The sequence below is a fragment of the Mastigoproctus giganteus genome, chromosome 7 (assembly GCF_048544385.1).
Source record: "Mastigoproctus giganteus isolate SK-2022 chromosome 7, ASM4854438v1, whole genome shotgun sequence".
NCBI classification, from domain to species: Eukaryota; Metazoa; Arthropoda; class Arachnida; order Uropygi; family Thelyphonidae; genus Mastigoproctus; species Mastigoproctus giganteus.
The window spans coordinates 195,300,576-195,317,533 of record NC_143581.1 but is presented as its reverse complement, the minus strand read 5'-3'; the positions used below and the strand labels follow the sequence as shown (position 1 = coordinate 195,317,533).

Sequence of the window (16,958 nt, the reverse complement as noted above, 5' to 3'; positions counted from 1 at the left end):
ACGCTGCTTTTCTCTTTATCGAGGTCATCTAATCTCGACTGTGACGCCTCAGTACAAGCTGAAACGAAAGTTTCGGCTGGTAAAACGCCCCAGAGATCTTTATGTATTTTATGAGCCAGGAGAAAGCTTGCTCTCGATTTTTTTTTTTTTTTTTTTTTTTGGTTCGGCCTTCAATCCATATGCTTAGCCGTCTTTCCATTTCTTCAATTTCTTTAGGCTTTGTTCTAATTGACTTTGTGGCACTTAAAGTTGTTCCAGCTAATTCAAAAAGACGAGTTGGACAGGGAGCTAGTTTGAAAGAAAAACAGCAACTCAGACAGTTGGAAAATATCGAGTTATTGTTAATACCTTACACACACAACAGCTGCATAGCTACTCGATTGAAATCAGTTAGGATAAGCATTCATGTAGTAAAGAGATAAGGAAATGCAGCAGGTCCTCTCTGATCCAGAAATAGGTTTTCAGTATCAAAGGACTTTCACGTTGATGCTTTTTTTAAGGCAACACCAAGGTCAACGTACAAGGCCGTCATTTCGTCGTAGTATCACAAGTTTGTTAGAATAACTTTGGACACTTCAAGTGGTTAGAGCCGGTTGGGAGGTTTTGGGAACAATGCGGAAGCAGTTAGTCAAAGAGTGGCAGCATCTGTTCTATCGGCGTGGATATGGTAGTGGTGGTTGTTGTAGTAGGGTTTCAGGAGCATCGGCGACTAAGGCCGTAGTGATCCGTGTATATTGTCTGTAAATTGCGTGTATTCTGAGGTCGACTTTGTTTGCTGGAGGAAAAACCCAGTTTCCGGGAGGAAAAACTCAGCCACGTTGTGAAAAAGGCCCATAAAAGTTCCTCCCATCATCGACTCGAACTCAGGTCTTTTCCGGCCGGTTTGGGGAGGACGGCGATCCTACCAACTTGCTACCAACGAGGGCGGATATAGTGGAATTAGACTATTGCATTTAAGGAGTATTGGCGTTTGAGTTTTTGGCAGTGGAGTGATAAAAGTAAACAAAAGTATAAAGGAAAAGTTGTGATTTTTCCATTAGGAGAAAGCTGCACGTAATTTTAGCGATAAGATACGCATTGTTCGACTTCCATTCACACCTGATTTTTTCATTTCGTTAGTCAAAAATATTTATTTATTTATTAAAACCATTTATTATTGTAGCAAGTGTTTGTTTTCACCTATTTTACATAGCCGCATGTAGGTTGTGGTAATGCTGGCAAACTACAACCCAGCAATAGGAAAACAACACGCATACGAGTTTTTTTTTTCCGATTACCAAAGCAAAGAAAAATTAAAAATATGATATTTACGAAAATAGGTAACCAAACAGCATAAGCAAGACGAGGACCTCAGACAGCCATTGAGATTATAAGCAAAAGAAGATAAAAAAAAAGTAATACTGATATACTTTCTGTACCTGTAAAGGGTATTAGGAAGTTTACTGATAGTACGAATAGCAGACTTCTTTTTTTATATCACAGAAACCATTTATCCAACCAAAAAATAAGTCAGTTCTGATTACTTTCCAGTATGTCACTAGAACGGACGGGAAACTTCTGTCCCCGATAACTCTAGCACTAACTTTATATTCTTCAATCATATACTGTTTAATTTCCTCGTATAAACCAATAGCCCACCAGAGTGGGCTATTGGTTTATACGAGGGCAGGAGTATCTATTTCTATCCTAATTTCGCCTACTGTTAGCTAAACTGCCATACCATTGCCTGACCAGGACACGTACACAAATTGAGTATATACACGTAATATTACTAAGTACCATCTTTTCATAAAAGCGCAAGATAGGCCAGTAGGTATACCCAATCACAAAAGCCACATTTATGCAGAAACATTTCATGTATGTGTGTGTATAATATATATATATATATATATATATATATGGTGAAACACCTTCAGGTCAATTCCATGGTTTTTCTCGTGTTTCGTCTCGGAATGTGTCCAAAAATTCCTCAGATAAGATTTTCCAACATGTGTTTCTGAAGTCGGGTGTAATGAAAGGAGAAGACGATTCTTGTTTACTATCTCTTGCATCTAATGGCATAGGTCCAGATTTCAATCATCTCTGGGCAAACCAAGTTCCGTATCCAGTCTTACGTGGTGAGATTTTCTTGATTTATTGCCAACTACCACTCACAAAAGACGCTCAAAGGATATTTCTCGGACTTTTGACACATTCCCGGGTAATTCTGTCTTAACACCCTACAACATCAGGATCTAATTTGATCACTTTCCAATTTCGGCCAACAGTTCAGTGACCAAAGATGTAAAATTAAGCGTATTATATGATTAAGGGGATATATCCTTATCCATACAAATCAAGTTCTTGAAAGCTCGTTTTTATGTTTAATGGAAATGACACATTTTAATCTAACATAATAAATTGGGGGGGGTCTTCCTTAAGATTCAGATAAAATATTTAAAGTTAGCTTCAAATAAAATTGAGAAGTACCGATTATCTACGATATTTTATAATCAAGAACACAAAATATTAGTATATTTCTACTCACTGATTCGAGAGATGAGGACAAAGTGGACTTCGTGAAATTTTGTTCATCCAGAATGCCTTTGGTATCCATAGGAATAGGAGATGAACTGGACTGCCACGATTTTTTGATTTCGCTCGTTTCTTTTTCGATTTTTTGAATTTTAAGTACATTAGGAGAAGAGCTAGACTGGATATTCATAGACGTAAATGAGTCACCGGGTTCTCCGAATGTCGTGTCTATCTTAGAGCCGAAAGGAATGCTTGGAATATGACCATTAACCATAGTGCCTGATGGTGGAAGGATTTCGCCGCCATTTTTAATGACCGTTTCGTGTTCTTTCTTTACTATAGTTGTTTCCACGTTACCCTGTTTTTCGTGAATCGTCTCGGTTGTGTGTTTTTCGAATTTCCTGTCGTCTTTCGTCACTTCCTGCGTGACAGACTTGGCAGACGTATCACCAGGAGCATTAGGTGTAGGCGATCTTGTCAGGCTAGGGCTTAGACTCGGAGTAAGCATCCTTTCTTTGTCATCTGAGATCTTCTGTACCTGCGTCACGTCTGGTTGAAGAGAGATGGACTTTATTCGCAAACCATCACTTCCTTCAGATACCTGAAAAAAATAAAATAAATAAAAGCCTACTTCAGTTTTAAATTTTAGAAATCTCACTACATTTTCAAAACTATGGGATAATCGATGAATGGAATAGTTTTAATTATTTAGGTTACAATTCTTTAATTTAACTACAACTCAAAAACTAGGACAACTCCTACCTCTCTATTAACGTTTCTATAATAGGTATATATTTTCAAAGCTAATTTCCTTGATAACTTACCACAATCGCATTTTCCTTCGAAAGTGAGGGCGAACACTTGTTCGCCAACACTTTCGAAGGAAAATCACTGATTCAGGAAGCAGCTTAAAATCGAACAAAGATTTTTTTAAAAATCAGAATTCAATCAATTCAATCACTGATGAAATAACAAAGAAGAAACATACCATTAAATGTTTAAATTTCTAGCAGTTCAGATTTACTTAAGTGGCATTAGCCTGCATGGCTCTTCATTCACATCTGCAATGAATATACAGTACTGTATTGTAAAAATATAACTTGCACACAAAAGTAACTCTTTAATCGTCAGGCGTAGTTGTGTGGTCAACACTAAAGTACAATAGTAGGCAATGTGCGTTTACGTTTATCGTGATTCGGATCCATAAAACCGCTAAAAATACCGTTAATAAAAATATTAATTGTCATTACGAGGGCTTAGTGTCAGACAACGTTAACTACAAAATTGCAGTTTTGTTTTGAGACAAGTTTAGTTAACTTTATACAAATAATAATGCATAACATGTCATAGAATTGTATTTATCTGGTAGTTTATAAGTTAGCTTGGGCTATAAACACATTTCCGGTAAACCAAGAAAATGTCAAATGACTTTTTCTTGGTTAATTACAAAAACGCTTACTACAAAATGATTTTGTAATTAATCAGTTGGAAGCTCCTTTGACGTATGGTAGCGGTGCTGGTGTATAAACAAAGCGTGGGAAGCTTCCCCTTTGACTGCTGGATATGGAAAGAAACCACTTCAGCGTTAGTGGAACTTTACCAGATGATCAGTGGAGCTTCGTTCAGCAGCTCTGACTTATAATTTGTCATTACTGCTAACAGCTAATGTGGAACTGTCAAACTATTTGCATTACACAGCTACACAATGTCTGCTTGATACGCCTAATTTCAATGGTGGGGGCACCGTGAGAAGCGAAAAGAAAATTATGAAATTAATAAAACATAAAATACTTTATTTTATAATAATACTAAGCGTGGTGCATTTAAAAAAAAAAAAAACATTTCATAAAGCATGAAGACGCTCGGGAGGTGAAGAACAAAATTCATGGAGTTCCAAGCATGCCCATCCAATTTGACACCAAACATTTGGTGTCAAATCGGTGGGCATGCTTGGCCTTACGCGGCATATCCATCCAATTATAAGCCAAGTCTGCATTTAGTTTTTATGGCAGTTATTGACCGTTGCTTCCACAAAAACTAAATGTTCATTCCTCCTAATCATTTCCTAAACCATATTTAAAGTAAATTAATTTTCCCTGTTGGCAGATTTTACACATTAGATATTTTTAACTTTTAATTATGCACTGAAAATATTCGGTTTTTTTCAAAAATTGAATCAAAAATCAAATTCTTCCTTCAGCCAGTGGCCTAAAGGAAAAAAAAAGGGGGGGGGGGGGGGTGTTAAGACTAATTTTAACAAAGAAGTAGAGAATGGAATAGGCCTATGTATCCCTATGGCCGTTCCACCTTAAACAGTGAATATTTCTAATGCTAACTAAATAGTCAAACAGCGATTTTTATTCGATTCTGGACTTATAACAATATAGTTGTTCTTTAAGCATGTTTCTAATATATTTTACTTCTTAAGTTCCAATTTATTGTTAGACAAAAATATTTCAAAAATCATTCGATGCCGACAGGTAACTGCTGTACAAACTATTTAATTATACTGCGATTTCTAAGTTTCAAAATGGTTTTAAAATTCTTAACATGTATAAATTATTTACCTAATTTACGATTCCGCATTTTGAGTGATGAATTTACTTTCTCTGAATATTAAGATTTTTTTCACCTGGTAATTGAATATTTCAACGTGTTCAGTTTTTTTTTTTTTTTTTCACTTGAGCCAAATTTACATTTGGCTCAAGACCTAGAGGACCAGGCGGTTAGAGTGGATTCCAGTAATCTTGGGACTGTTTCTCAAACCATTCAGATGCAGTTTTGCAGAGTGGACAGTTGCGCTGTCGTCTTGAAGAATCCATCGCAATAATCCGTGTAAAAACCAAACATTGCAAGATGAAGTTGGTCTGATACGATAGAAAGATATTCATTGGAGATAACATGACCTTCCAACGGTATGAGTGAACCTAGTCCGTACCAAAAGAAAATACCCAGTACCATGATATTCCCTACAGCCGCTTGAGTGGTAAACACGAGATAGTCTGGATGGATGGCTTAATGAGGTTCAAAGCCACACTTTTACCCTACCACTGATGAAAAAAAAAAGTATAAATCTAGACTCGTCAGACCAACTGATCTTTTTCCACTGTTGCATAGTCCACTCTTGGAATTGGCTGCACCATTCCAATGGAATCGTTCAATTTTTCGCAGAAAAAAAAATCTCTCGTATAAGCACATGACTACCAAATCCAAGTTTTTATTCAACTCCCGCCACATATTTCGGTTGGAAATGAGTATTTCTTCTCCTAAATTGAATTTTTAGACCATCTGCTGATCACTGGAGCTTCTATTCTGACCCACAATTCGCTTTAAATTCCAATGCCCTCATTTTTGGAGTATCCACTTTCTGCTGCAATTCTTCCTTTTAGAGCTGCAGCCTCTTTTCATCTTCTGCTCATTATATACTTTTGAGATGGTTGCTTTCGACACACCCGTGATTTCCTTTGTTTTCTCTTTAAAATTCATTGTGGCACCTGCTAAATGCCCTAACACCTTTCTGAAAATTGGAAAGATCGACTAAGAAACTCCAGGAAATCTTACACTATTCATATAACACAAAGGTATTTTTGATAGTACCATGTGACAACTGGCATTTGCATACAGTGTGTTTAATTATCTGTTGATGGCAACTGCAAAAGGCTTCTAAGGTTTTGGCTAGTGAGTGTATTTCACAGAACAGCATGTTTTCATAACATTATAGCACAATCGGAGGCTGTGTGCATTTCTTTCGAGAGTTCAACGAACAGGCTCTAATCCGTTAAATCGAGGTTTTACATACTTGAAAAAAAATCTTCAGTGCTCCCTTACTGTAATCATTTTGGTTAATTAAGCACACTGTCCTGTCCAGCACAATATTTTTCCTCCATTTACAAATTCTGTTCAATCTATAAATTTTGTATTATCTGTAATTAAAAAGTAAGTTCATAAAGAAATCAGGTTTATTTAGAATTTTATTAATCACAGAAATAAATTTTTCTTTAAAATTAAGATTTTAAGTCTTAAATTTAAATAATATTAAAACTAGATTTAGCTATAATTTCCGATTACTTTTTTCAACGTCTGCTTAGTGATCTCCTCTTTTATTATTTTTTCTGTCGTCTGACGAACTGGAGATGGTGCAGTAGGAGCTACATTTTCTTTATTGGAAACCCTCCTGAAAATAGGAAAAAAAAGTATTTGATTTATGGTTTTCTCATTGAATTATGATCAATAACACTTAACGAACAGAAAAAAAAATAATAAATCAATTGGCTGTACAAATCCCCAGTTGTGATGAGCAATTCCCAAGTAAAATACGATTAAGTAAATAAAATCGGCTTATGATAAAGGCTGAACAAGGAAAAACCCAAATAAAAATATTAGTTCTTTTTTAAATAAAACTGAAGAGGTTTGGATTTGAATAACTTTGCATAATTTTTATAAGTTTTTTTTTTTTTTTCCAATTTATATTTTGTTCTAATCAAAGTAAATTCTTTCAGCTCTATCCATTAATGCTGTTTTAAAAAGTTTTTCTAAATGCTTTCTATACATTTTTTCACATAATAAAGTAGGAAGTATAAAATTGAATGTGACATAAGGAATAAATACAAACTGTTTTATTATGATATCACACTAATAAAACCCATGCTAACAATATTTAAGTTATTCTCATTCAACCCGCACACAGAGATCAAATCCGCACTTTGTGACAAAAGAATGCACGCCAAGCTGGAACAATGAAAACTAAATTGCTGTGGAAGCAAAGAGTACAGTATACACAGAAATTTATTTCTTTTTTTACCTAATATTCTTTCACGTCACACTCTGAAAATTAATGGGTATATCATGTTTTTTAATTCAATATGATATGATCAATATCATACTGAATGCAGACCCGAAGTCTCTCACTACGTTTCTTTAAAATTCATTGAACAATGATAGTTTTGTTAGCTTAATTACGATTCTCAAAAAACTGTAATTACAAATTCCCATATTTTCCACATATGAAACAGAATAACGAAGCTATCCATTAACTGCCAGCAAAGGAACAAAAATGGCTGAGCCATCAAATTATAAACAGTCTTGGAATGCATCTTTTCCCATCGAAATACTGGAAGAACATTAAAAATGCAGTTAGAGAACAGTCACAGAGTCAATTCACAAACATCCCTCAGCAAGCAGTACATACCAAATATATCAACATTTGAATTTTAAAGTATTATCAGTTTTGATCACAAGTTTATGGTGGCCAGTTTGAACTGATAGATCCCTTGGCCATTTTCTGTTATTTCAGGTACAAATTATAATAATGCCGAGGTAAGGGTTTCACGCAGGGTTTTTGAAATCAATTTTAAATTCAAAGATCATCACAAGACAATTTTTAGGTGTAGATTGCTGAAGAAAATTCAAACTGGAAAAGGCACCAATTACTATTTGAAAGCAGAGAATAGATTTGCAGCTCTTTAAAATTGGTTTTCTGTGGCGGTGGTCTTAAGTAAATCGAAGAAAGTGCACCAAGATCCTAAGTTCACGAACAAATATATATACGTATCACGGTGTACTAGTATTTTTACTATGGGCCATGGAATATCTGACGTAGTTATTATTATTATTTTTTTTATTTGCTTGATGGTAATTTAGTCCAAGTTGGCATCTTCAATAGTGATGTGATCTTTTAACGATACTAAAAAAAATCTTCAAATATTTATGTGAATCCTTTTATTGTTTACCAAAAACAGACCCCCAACTTCAGATTTATATAATACTGAAGGATGTTTGATTCTATAGATTCATGATTTATATTGTGCCTTGAGAATTTCACATGATCTTCGAGATTATAAATTTTTTTATTATATTGGGAAAGAGACGTGAGCTCTTGGAGTCGATTAGATGTTCATTCTTGTTACTGCGACCATTTTCGATGCAACAGTCGGAGAAAAAAAAGTTGATACAACATATTTCGAGCGAGATCGTTAACTCAATGATACAATAATAAAAAAAAAAAAGAATTAATTCTATTAAAAATGCCTGCTCTGTAGATACATTTTGAAATAATGAGGAATTTATGGATGACCTGTTTTTTTTTTTTTGTTTTTTTTAAGGCTCAGCCGGCCTATGAGCCTGGAATAGATAGATCAAAGTGAAAAGGATCATTGTACGAGGTGAAGGCAAGTTTCGGCTCCGGCAGGCGTTCACACGTAATAAATTGTACACTTGGTGATCACTGGATTGTGACCACCTACCTTATACAGTGTTGGGCTACCGTTCGCACGGATAACAGCTGCTATTCGCCTAAGTATTGATTCCCCTAGATGTCTGAAGACATCTGTTAAGATCTGCAGTTTTGTTGCCGGCAGGGCTTTCCAGTGTCGGAATAGATGACGATTGCGTGTCCATACGCCTCACCTCCCGTTAAAAAATATCCCACAGATGTTCAATTGGATTGACGTCGGGAGAATTTGGATGCCAATCAAGATGAGTGATAACTTCACTGTATTCCTCAAACTACTCGTACACAATGCGGCCTGGTGATACTGCGCATTATTGTCTTGGAGGATTCTATCCGGAAAAAAATAAAACATGGCAGAGTGAACATAGTCTCTTAAGCGTTGTCGGCACATCTCGCTGACCCCTGGAGTGTTGTGTACAAGGTCAGAACTAACAAACCTCCCAGAGAGGAAGTAATGACGGCTACGACAACCCCATAAGACACTACTACAACCTCCTGGAAAAGTCCATAGATAATATATTGAATTCAATTCTGCAACCACCCATAGATCTATACACCCAAGAACAGCTACAGCTCTGCCAAGATAATTATGATTATAACTCAGAGCAAATAGAACTTCCCTTCTCCACTCAAGTACTACATGCAGCCGCCTGCAGACTTCGGGACAAAAAAAGCTCAAGCCCGGGTCTGCTCAAACCAGAAATAGTCAAGAAAACTGTGGAGCATAATTGTGACCTCATACTAAACCTCTTCAACCATTGTCTCCGGAATGGAAATGTCCCTACTGATTTGAAGACAGCAAACATGCGCCTAATCCTGAAGAACTCTACAAAACCTCCCACACCCTACTGACCCACTGCCCTGTTATCCGTCCTGAGCAAGCTTCTTGAATACCTCATCTGCACCAGACTAAATCCTGAACTAAGGTCTACTATAACACAGCAAACCTTAGTTCAGCCAACCAGTACGGCTTCAAACGGGGATGCTCCACGGTCGATATTCTGCGAAAAACCTCATAACAGCTGCTACAAATTACTACCAGTAAATATTTCCTTGAAATTTCCATAGACTTTACTGGGACGTTCGACTCACTTTGGTGGCCAAGCGTCCTCAGCCGCATACATAAGAGCAATCTACCCGGCAATCTCTACAGAACCATCCAATGCTAGCTCACGGGCCGGAGCACAACTGTAATATCCCATACCATAGAGTCACCCGTCTGGTGCATAGAGGCTGTCCCCAAGGCTCTGTACTGAGGCCACTCCTGTGGAACATTGTACTCGATGAATTCTTTAATGCTGATCTTGGCGACGTCACCTCCCAAGGCCCATCCGGACGAACTGGTCATAGTTGTGGATTCCAGGGCTCAGCTGGAGATCGAAGCAATCAGAGCGCTACTTCTCCTGCAGGAATGGACTAACCTCCACAATCTCTGGATTTCCCTAGATAAGACAAGTTCCATTCTCCTAAAAGGAACACTCAATCTGAGAAGACGCCCACAGATCAAGATTGATGGAATCACGATCAGGCTCACCTTAGAGATAAAATATATTGGCATAGTGCTGGACTCTGGTCTCACTTCCTACCACATCTGAAATAAATGATCTCTAAAATTAGAAACTACACCGTCTTGGTAGCAGAGTTACGCACAGGAATTGGGGCTTCAACTGCTGCACGTTCTTGCTCTTCTACAGAACAGTCTTCCTAACGGCAATAGCATACGCCTCAGGCATTTGATACCATAGAACTGCTCTCGTAACTATCAGGATAAAGATAGATAACATCCAGATATCCATCTTGCTCACCATCAAGCGGGCCTCCTATACAGTGAACACACATGCACTGCAGGTGCTGGCTTGTACCATCCCGCTGGACCTGGAGGTGGCCCGAAGGGGGCTCCTTTACTATCTATCTAAGGATACATCAGTCATCTTCATAAACCTGACCTTGCCAATAACCCAAAAGAAGAGAAGAGAGGGCTCACCTCCCACTTGAAGCAGGTCTGGCAGACCAGATGGACGAATTCCACCAAAGAGAAACTTTAACAAAAGAAATTTGTTCCCCACGTAGACAATGTCTACCCTAAATCAACAACATGGTTTTCCCTCGGCCTGCATACAACATTCATTCTGTAAGGACATGTCTCGATCAAAGCCAACCTCACATCCTTAGGAATCACCGAGGATCTATACTGCCTTGGTGGGGTTCTGGAGAGCTGGTCACATCTGGTGCATGACTCTCCTCTCTATGAAGACCTACAAAGTCAAATGATTACAAGACTGACCTTCCTCCCAAAGGAACAGGAACATCATCTTCTGGATAGCAACGAAGAATATAAAGTCTTCACGCACTTTGCATTCAAGAGGAAAAGATCCTTTTTTCAAGACCACCAACAACATCTTCTCACCTAATGCTGTAATTAGAAATCCTTACTTAAACCCTTCTGGGAAGGATACAAGCTTAGAAGACCTGATGTGTCTTGGAGAACCCATACAGGCTTGTTCTGCCATTAGCCTGTTTGCCAGTTGGCGGTCAGGACCAAGCAAACTAGCCTGGTCCACTCTGCTTCCCCATCCCTATACTCAACTCGCCTGATGGAGTCTTCTCCATCTCCTTTGGAGATGCCTTCCTCTACATCCCCCATTACTTCTTACTTTCCCTCCCTTGCTGGACTGCTTTGTTTCCCACACTATAAATTTACTACTGTTTTTTTGTCTCCTTCCAGGAAGTTCGGGCGACCCTGGCGGAGAAAAGCCAGAGAATAATGGGCTGCCTGTCTACCTCATAGCAGTGTGGGCAGGCAACATGGGATCACACCAGGGGCTCTGCGACCAAATGCCAGAACACAACAGAACCCAACACAACACTACACATTCAACACTTTCCTATGTTGAATCTGGAATTTACAGTAGTACTGTATTTCTTCACAGCGTACAGATGGCGCGGATGTGAGAAACCACAGGTGACGCCTGACTCTATGCACATCTCAGCAGTGAAACGTTAGTCCATACGCACTGGGAATCCTAGTTTTTGTCCGTAAAACATGCCCCATATTGAGCAATTACCACCACCTGCATGGACAGTGAACGATGGGTACATGGACTCGTGTTGCTTGAGCCACACATGAAGGCGCCCGTAGGCGTATTTCACCAGGTATTTGGACTAATCCGATCGGCATACTCTTTTTCAGTCCGTCACTGTCCAACCAACATGCTGTTGACACCACAGCATTCGCCGTCGACAATGATCAGCGGTGAGGAGTGTCGCTTGGGTCGTATGTGTGTGGAACCCCATACGTCAGAGTGCGCGGCGCAACGTCATTTGGAGTATTGTTCTTGAATTCCCCATATTGTATTGCGATGTGTCACTGTCTCACAGTGACCAGCCGTTCAGCACATACAACGCGCTGCACCCTTCGCTTACCATGAACATCCACCATGCATAATCCTTTACACTTCTGTAGATAGCCAGGCAGCATAGTTTAGGAAGGATACAGAGCTGCTGGAGCGAGTACGGAGAAGGGCAACGAGATTGGTGAGGGGAACAAAGGGTAGAACTTAAGCCTTATCAAGAAAGGCTTAAGTTCTGAAAATTGTAGCGTCTGGAGACTAGGCACCTGCCAGGTAATCTGATTGAGGTGTATGTCAACTAGATGCACCTCCTTAGTAGATTATGTGCTTCTTAACTAACAGCATAACCCCTCATCCATTCCTACCGTGTCTATCCTTTCTGTACACATTGTACTCCCAAAATTCCAATTCTGCACTGCTTATATCTGTGCGACACCATGTCTCTGATATCCCAACAATATCCGCCTTTTTGATCAGCACTTCAAATTCATTTACTATACTTCTAGCATTAGTGCACATGCAACTATACATGCACCTGTTCCTACTATTAGTTACCCTAACACAGCCCATGTATTTACTTGTATCACTATGACTCCCAGCAGTCCTAGAAATCCCCAGCAACTTGGTTTCCAGGCTGCTGCTCATTCCAATAGAAGCAGTGCAAGAATCACTTTCGTCTCTGCCTGCGGCTACTGTTCATCTTTTAGTCTGTGAATCCCCCAAAGGTAGAAGTTTTCTGACCCATCTAACACTGCCTCGAAAATATTCGAGGCAGTGTTAGGTGGGTCAGAAATAAACTCAGAAAATATTCTTGCACCCTTTGTATTTTAGTGTATCCCATCCCTGTAGAAACAGTCTCTCTTGTTAGCAAGCACAGACCACGCTGAAAAAAATTCTACCCCGTGAGCCTTGCACAATCTCTCTAGGGCTGAATTGCTTGACAAGGCTCTCATCATATACGTACTTCCTCATATCGTGTCTGGGCAGAATTGCAGACACTTAAGCTGTGAATAGATGTCCGGAAATTTGCCTACTTGACACCATGTTTGTTCCAGCAAACGGTTGATTGTTGGAACAGACTTCCACCTGTCGTTGTGGAAGTTGTTAGCTTAAATAACTGGACAAACTTTTGGAGCGAATGGATAGGTAAAATAGGAAGGGTTTTTTTTTTTTTTTTTTTTTTTTTGCTGATGCTGTAGAAGCTTGCTTTCTTGAATGTTATGCACCGTGCTAATACAAGTCCATTACGAATGGGGTGGTCATAATTCATCACTGGATGTATGATCAATTAACCTAGTTCGAGCAAGTTTTATCCTCCCAAAATCAAATCAAACCAAACCTTTTTAAACTGCTTAGATGTAACAACATTTCTAGGGGAAGTTGGTGTTGTCAAACGCATCGGCGACTTAGATCATACTGCGGCACTGTGTATTAGGTCTATACAAGGTATTACAGGTATCACATTCAAGTGTGTTCACATGCCCAATTGCAGGTTGTGCGGGAAAAATCCGGAATACCTCTACTGAGATCCTCCTGGAAAACCTCCTGAGATCGGTTAACTACAACCTCGATTGAAGAGGACTTTAGAATTCTTCCAATCATAAATGAAATCGAACCCAGACCTCTTAAAATTAATGACACGTGACAAAACTGTTACGGAGGACGCAATATGGGGAACAGAATTTAAGAAAAAGAGGAGATAAATACCCAAATCAAAACGAACGTACTATTCTATCAGTACTTGCAGGAAAAAAAAAAAAACTAAAAAATAACGAGCACAGCATGAAAATGGCTGTGTGTTCCATAGCGTTGAAATTATTTCTCAATCACATTAAACGGACACACATTGGAGCGAATGAGGTCAGAGTTAGCTATAGAACAAACTGTATATAAATTTCGAATAGACTGCAAAAAAAGAGGGATCAACACTACCAATAATCCACTACTACTGAACTTCAAACTTAGTAAATTGAGTACGTACTTATGTCAAAGGGCTCTCAAACTGTGAATTCGCAGTTTGAAAGTCGTCAGCGTCCGCCGGGGAATCAAAAGAAAGTTAAAGGGAGGAGGTCAATTTGTTTTAATTTTGGCAGACTTTAAATGTGGTTGTTTCTTTCGAACATGACAATTATTTTATACAGTTGTAAGGCTATATTGTTTTATTTGATATATAGATTTAAATTTAATTATTAAGAATAACTGGAGTATTTATTTCTTGTAAAACGTTAACCGAAATGATATAATTTTATTTATGAAACGATGGGGGATCGCACAAATTCATTTATCATTTAAGAGAGTCGAAATATAGTAAAGTCCGAAAATTATGTCGGTAATAAAAAAGGCTTGCGTAATTAATAAAAATTATAAGTAGTAAATTTTAAATATGAATTATAAGTTATAAATATAACCGTGACAGTAAACACGACTTAATACCGCGCGTGTTTCCCAAGCGAAAATGTTTCCTTATAGAAAAATCTGGCATAACGAGAGTACCTAAAATGACACTGCAGTTTTCATAAGGTCACTGAATGTTACTTTGGACGACTAAGTCCTAATATTGCACAATACTAATAATACACGGAAAAGTGAAAACAAAGAATTGCGTTACGCACAAATCTGTACAAGTTCAAATAGATATTTTATACCACTACGACGCAAGATTTAAACAGTTTTTTAGCTACAGGACCGAAAATAGTGTTTTCACTGTAGCCCTGAACAGTACTTCTGGGTTTAATAAGGTTATTTTCTGAAACAAATCCATGGCAAAATACCTAGTTGAGATAAAAGGATGACAAAACACCGTTACGCAAAAACTTTTTAAATCAAATACACTTTCAGTTTCAGAACGGAAACTAAAATTTTTGTCATGCAACACGAAATTTAAATAAAATGGGTCGGGACTTACTGTAGCCTACACGTGTACAGCATACTGTACACAGTTTATGCATCTCTAACTTGCAAGCCTTTTCAATATACGGGTAAAGTATACCACACCGTTTCCTTTTATCTCCATAATTAAAAAGACTTTCCAATGATTAAAACTGAATTTCAGTGTTCGATCTCTTTCCGAGAGCCAAGTAGCATAAACAGCCTCTCCTATTCCTTCCCCTCTGTCTTTATTAAACAGAGTTGCCTGAAATTTGAGTAATATACAGTACACGGTAGTTTTTCTCTTGGAGTGTAAGATGTAGGCCTAAAACCGTACAGTTGTACTCTCTTGGACATGCTCGGATAAGTAGCACTCATCCAATTTGTTCAACAACAACAACAAAAAAAAAAAAAAAACTGTTACTATATGGCGTATTTCAGGTCCATGCATTCCAGTTTGAAGTATCCTATAAAAAGGCAGTCATACCTACTAGTCCATTCAATCTGCTTAATTCATTCCTCCTCGCTCTAAGTAAAAGTGCCTTTTACTTAGTTTCAATACTACAAGATAGAAAACATTAAATTTTCATTCATTTTTCAGCCATGCCTTGACCTTGTAAGGCGATGGCATCCTCTTTGCTGAACAGTTACGTAATACAGCTCTAACGAAAAAATGAAGGCAGAACAGACAGCTTAAATAAACTATCGGACCTCATGATACAGACAAGACTGCCAGTCCGAACCGAGAGCTAAAAAAAAACTAGCAGTCTGTCTGCTATTTTTTTCTAGAAAACACTACCTCAAACGCTTCCTGTAGTTCTCTCGAAAATTCTTTTTATACTAAGAGTCTCAGCAGCCTGAATACAGAGAGAGACTGCCCTCATTTTCTGCGCAGTTTAAAACACCATTAATTTTGGGGATAGCATAAAGCTTCAAGTCATGTGACGTCTCTGTTTGCCAAAAGTGATTCGGGGAAGACGAAGTAATATAATTGATCATCGTTACCAGCATATGTCAATCTGCGAAGACAGATAAATACTAGAGAAAAATAAAATATGTGATACAAATTGCCCAAACTATACATTTCGGCACTTTAAGAAGGAAATGCAGTTCTCCCGACTTCAATTTATTCGTATTATCCCCGTTTTGGAAAAAGAAAAAAATAAATAACTCCAGGATATTATCATGGGACAAACATATTCAAAACTTCCTGTTGCCCACTAATATGATTAATATATTGGGCAACAGGAAGTATGCACAAGTAATTACAAGTATCATAACATCAAGAAGCACCTAGTTTTCCACTTCTCAGGTAGAAAGGGGGGGAATTGTTCGAATAAAGCTGATAAACAGGAAACTCCAATCCCCCTGCAAAAGGTGAACAAAAGCGAACCACGTAATGTCCTTGAAAAACGCTGCACTGCAGAAGTTGTCCACCGGAATGAACCTACTCTAAGAACATTTACGGTCCTCTTCGGCTACGAAGCATGGAATTTAATGGCAGAGCTCCTACCATATATCACACCAACAAAGCCAGACGTCACCTGCATCGGTCTGCATCAGTCTTTCAATATTTAACCAATCGTTCTTTGACTACAGAACAGTGGAAACAGGTCCTATGGTGCACGAGTTGCAAAACTTCAAATCAGGTTGTGTATGTGGAAGCTGCATGGGAAATCTATCCGCGTATCGTGCTGAAGTTAAGAGGAGGCTGAGTCTTAATGAAGACTAATAATGAAGTTAAGAGGAGGCTGAGTCTTAGCGTGAGGCTGCTTCTAGTGTTTCGGACTCGGAATGCTGGGTACAAACTATGACGAGTCTTATACTGACATCTTGGACAATTCCATCAGGCCAGCACTCCGGCAATGAGCCCTGTGTTCCATTCTGTGCAGCAAGCAGCGCAAAATTCTGGTCTGAAGAAAACGAAGTCCAACAACTCTCCCGTAGTGGACAAATTACTATTAGGCCTGACGTAGCCGAGTCGGGAGCGAGACTGC

The 16,958-nt window shown here is 38.4% G+C and overlaps 1 protein-coding gene across 3 annotated transcripts in view; it reads right to left on the bottom strand.

The window, feature by feature from the left end:
• Positions 1 to 16,958, bottom strand: part of LOC150083516 (uncharacterized) — a 74,368-nt gene that overhangs the window by 24,893 nt on the left and 32,517 nt on the right. For all 3 annotated transcript variants that reach the window (XM_090378052.1, XM_090378050.1, XM_090378051.1), the window contains 2 exons: positions 6,583 to 6,688; positions 2,528 to 3,115 (listed from right to left, as the gene is read on the bottom strand). In XM_090378052.1, coding sequence (XP_090234178.1) covers positions 2,528 to 3,115; positions 6,583 to 6,688 — 694 coding nt within the window. The remainder of the gene's footprint in view (positions 1 to 2,527; positions 3,116 to 6,582; positions 6,689 to 16,958) is intronic.